General features: G+C 27.9%; 1 protein-coding gene across 1 annotated transcript; it reads left to right on the top strand.

The window, feature by feature from the left end:
• The first annotated feature begins 331 nt into the window (after window positions 1–331).
• Window positions 332–3,194, top strand: LOC111030298. Its single transcript, XM_022309726.1, has 2 exons — window positions 332–470; window positions 2,497–3,194. Exons 1-2 carry the CDS (start codon window positions 332–334, stop codon window positions 3,192–3,194), a joined length of 837 nt encoding a protein of 278 aa, XP_022165418.1.
• Window positions 3,195–3,436: the final 242 nt, after the last annotated feature.

A 3,436-nucleotide genomic window follows, 5' to 3' on the forward strand; every position in this document is an offset into this window, starting at 1 on the left:
ACCACGTTTTCGGAACAAATGATTCGCTCAAATTTGTATAAACTATTATTTTGACTTTTTAGTTAAGTTAAGCGACAATAAATTGGGTATGAGAAATTAGTGTTAACGCGATTTAAACGTGTAAAGGTACGGCCCCACTGAACGCGATTTGCGATTTTGCGTTTTGCGATTGCGTTTTGCGTTTTTACGATTTTATCAAAACTATAGAATAACTATGACATGGCCACACTGTCAGCGTTTCGCGTTTTGCGTTTTACGATATATAGCTTTTAACGCAGATAAATCAAAATAGTTTGTTTTCATGCGATTAATCGTTCTTGAAAAGTCCACGATGTCGGTTGATTCAGAAAAATTAGCTGCTGCAGTTTTTTTAAAAGAACCAATTTGGAACCCTCGCCATGCTGGTCATAGAAGTAGGACCATTATTCAACAGTGTTGGTCTGATTTAAGCAAAGAGATGATTGTAGATGGTAAGTAGGTACAATACAGGTTATATTACAAAAATAAATACAAAATATAAATTAGGTATCCAAGTTCACTTTATTTTAATATTTTACATATTACGTATATTGGCATATAGCTTTATTTATTAAACACTTAAAAGTATTAAGAAATAAGAATTAAGTATAAGTTATATAAACTTATTATAAGGAATAAATAATTAAATAATATTATAATAAGCAATATTGCGAACTTTATAAAAAGTATAGGTACATCGTACAATCGTACATCAGTCATTAGGTACCTATTGGTATTACAATATAATATTATTCTGATACTTATAATATCTTATTGAACATTTACAACCATATACATTGATTATAAATAAAAATTATTAAAAATTACTCGATAGAATATTATAGATAACCGATTGGGAAATTACATTTGAATCAATTGAATAAGCTTACCATATGTTATTATTCTATTTTTAATAATAAAGTCGAAATCTAATATACGAGCAGCTACTTATAAATTATAATGTACACAAATACAAAATATAAATAATCCAGACCTACGGTTTAAATGAAAATAATAATTATTCCTGTTTATATTTGGTTTTAAAATAGTAATACGATTTGATTGAAATTTAAAATTGAAGAACAATTATTACATCGTCGCAGTATATAAGTATATTTCACTATAGGAAAATAAGTTTAATAACGAAATAAAGTTTTAAAAAAAATGAACAAAATATATAATAATATACCTAGGTAAGTCCCTATCCTATAGGTATTAAACGTTTTAAAATTTAAAAAATAAATTGATACCTGTGACAAAAGTCAAATAAATATTTTAAAAATGTAATACCTATTTCTATATGATATTATCAAAGTTACATTATCTACCTATACTGTTAAATATAGTCCATTTGCCAAGGAACTGAACCATACTCACTAATAAAATAGTCTAATAGTCGGCGAATATTTCTCTAGTGTCTCTGGCATCTGTACTAAATCTATTATTTCTTCTGCCGTCAGAGATATTAGCAATTTTTTCTTCAGATAAACTTTGAATAATATTTTGTATTGGTTGCTTATTATGCGTTAATACTACATTGTGCAATATGCATACTGCTCTTGTAATTATAATAGCATTTTCAATATTAGTTTCGATGGCTTTATTTAATATTCTCCACTTCGAGGATAGAATCCCAAAAGTATTTTCAACTGTGCGCCTTGCCCGAGAAAGTCTGTAATTAAATACTTTTTTTTAATTATTATTTATGAGTTGTTTGCCAGGATATGGTCGTAATATATTAACTAATAATGGAAATGCTTCATCGCCTATGAATGTGTATGGAACTTTGATGATGGTATTTGGAAGTTCTGCATTATTAGGAATATTCAGTTCTTTATTTTGAAGTTTTTTGAAAAATTCTGAATTTTTTAAAACTCCGCCGTCGCTTTCCCTGCCATACGCACCAATGTCAACCATCACAAATTTGTAATTTGCATCAGAAACAGCAAGTAGATGTATAGAAAAAAAATGCTTGTAATTGTAATACATTGAACCCGAATTGTGTGGCTGATTAATCCTTATATGTTTTCCATCGATGCTTCCGAGGCAATTCGGAAAATTCCAATTTTTATAAAAATCTTCGGAATTTGATTTCCACATATCAACTGTAGGTTCCGGCAAATAAGTAGGTAATAATTTATCCCAAATAGCACTACATGTCTTTACTACAATTTTTGAAATAGTAGTTTTTCCCATTCTAAAGGTGAAAGCTAAGCTTCTAAAACTACAACCAGTAGCCAAAAATCTAAAACATACATTTAAAGGTTAATAGGTTTTGAACTTAAACTAGTTGAACTGATATTATTGCAATTGAAATAATTTGTTTTAAAATTAGACATTAGTAACGTAGTTTGAATTAATGTCATTTTTAAATAAAATATTTGTGATTGACTATGCATTAGCCATTATTTACCTATTTTCTATATATAACTTTAGACAGTACATTAGTATTTTTAAAAACTAAATAAATATTTCTAGCGGAAACACTGAAAGCAAAATGGAAAAATATGAGGGACTATTATCGCGCTGAATTAAAAAAACATCCTTTAGGAAAATCGGGAGCTGGAGCTGAGGATGTTAGTAATTCTACGTGGCCGTTATTTAAATGTTTGTCATATTTACGAAATACAATGCAAACAAGAACTCGTTCCACAAACATTACATCGAATTTCAACTCGTCAGAAGAAGTAGACATTGAATCAAATTCATCGCATGCATATGATGTGTGCCAGACTCAAGATAATGATAATTTTACACAATATAGTTCGAATATTATTGATGCCGATCTAGATAATACAGACTCCGATGTAAGTCCTGCAGGTGGATTAAAAAGAAGAAACTACGATGTACCACATAGACAGACGGCAGTAAATAATTTTAGACGGGAATTATTAAATATGGAAGCTAAAAAACTTAAACTTTTAGAAAACGAAGAAAAAGAAGATGAGGATTTGTTATTTTTAAAAAGTTTATTGCCTGATCTAAAAAAATTATCGCAAACACAGAAAATGAGGACAAAAATTAAATTTCAAGAGATTTTACTTCAAGAAACTTTAAATATATTACAATCAACACCAACGACAAATCAAACAACCGTGGTCAGCAGTTTTCCATATAGTGCCCAATGGCAAATAAATAATGAGGGAACACAAACTTTCGAAACTAATTTTTCTTAAAGTTTTTTTTTAATGTTGATTATTTAAGTAATTTTATAGCAAGCCGCTAATGAATTGTTTTTTTTTTTTTTTTTTTTTTTTAATATTGATTTTTAAAAATATTTAAGTTTTTGTTATTGCAAGACGCTACACCTAGACCTAGTATTTAATTTAATATGATTATAACTTTTTAAAGTCAATTTTATTGAAGATAATTAATTGTTTTTTTCATTTATTATACTATTACATATTTGATACCTATT

This window comes from Myzus persicae, unplaced genomic scaffold, assembly GCF_001856785.1.
Source record: "Myzus persicae strain clone G006 unplaced genomic scaffold, MPER_G0061.0, whole genome shotgun sequence".
NCBI classification, from domain to species: Eukaryota; Metazoa; Arthropoda; class Insecta; order Hemiptera; family Aphididae; genus Myzus; species Myzus persicae.

Coding starts and splice junctions, on each gene's coding strand:
- LOC111030298 (XM_022309726.1), top strand. CDS start 332: ATGTCGGTTGATTCAGAAAAATTAGCTGCTGCAGTTTTTTTAAAAGAA. Junction 471..2,496: donor CAAAGAGATGATTGTAGATG/GTAAGTAGGTAC, acceptor AAATATTTCTAG/CGGAAACACTGAAAGCAAAA.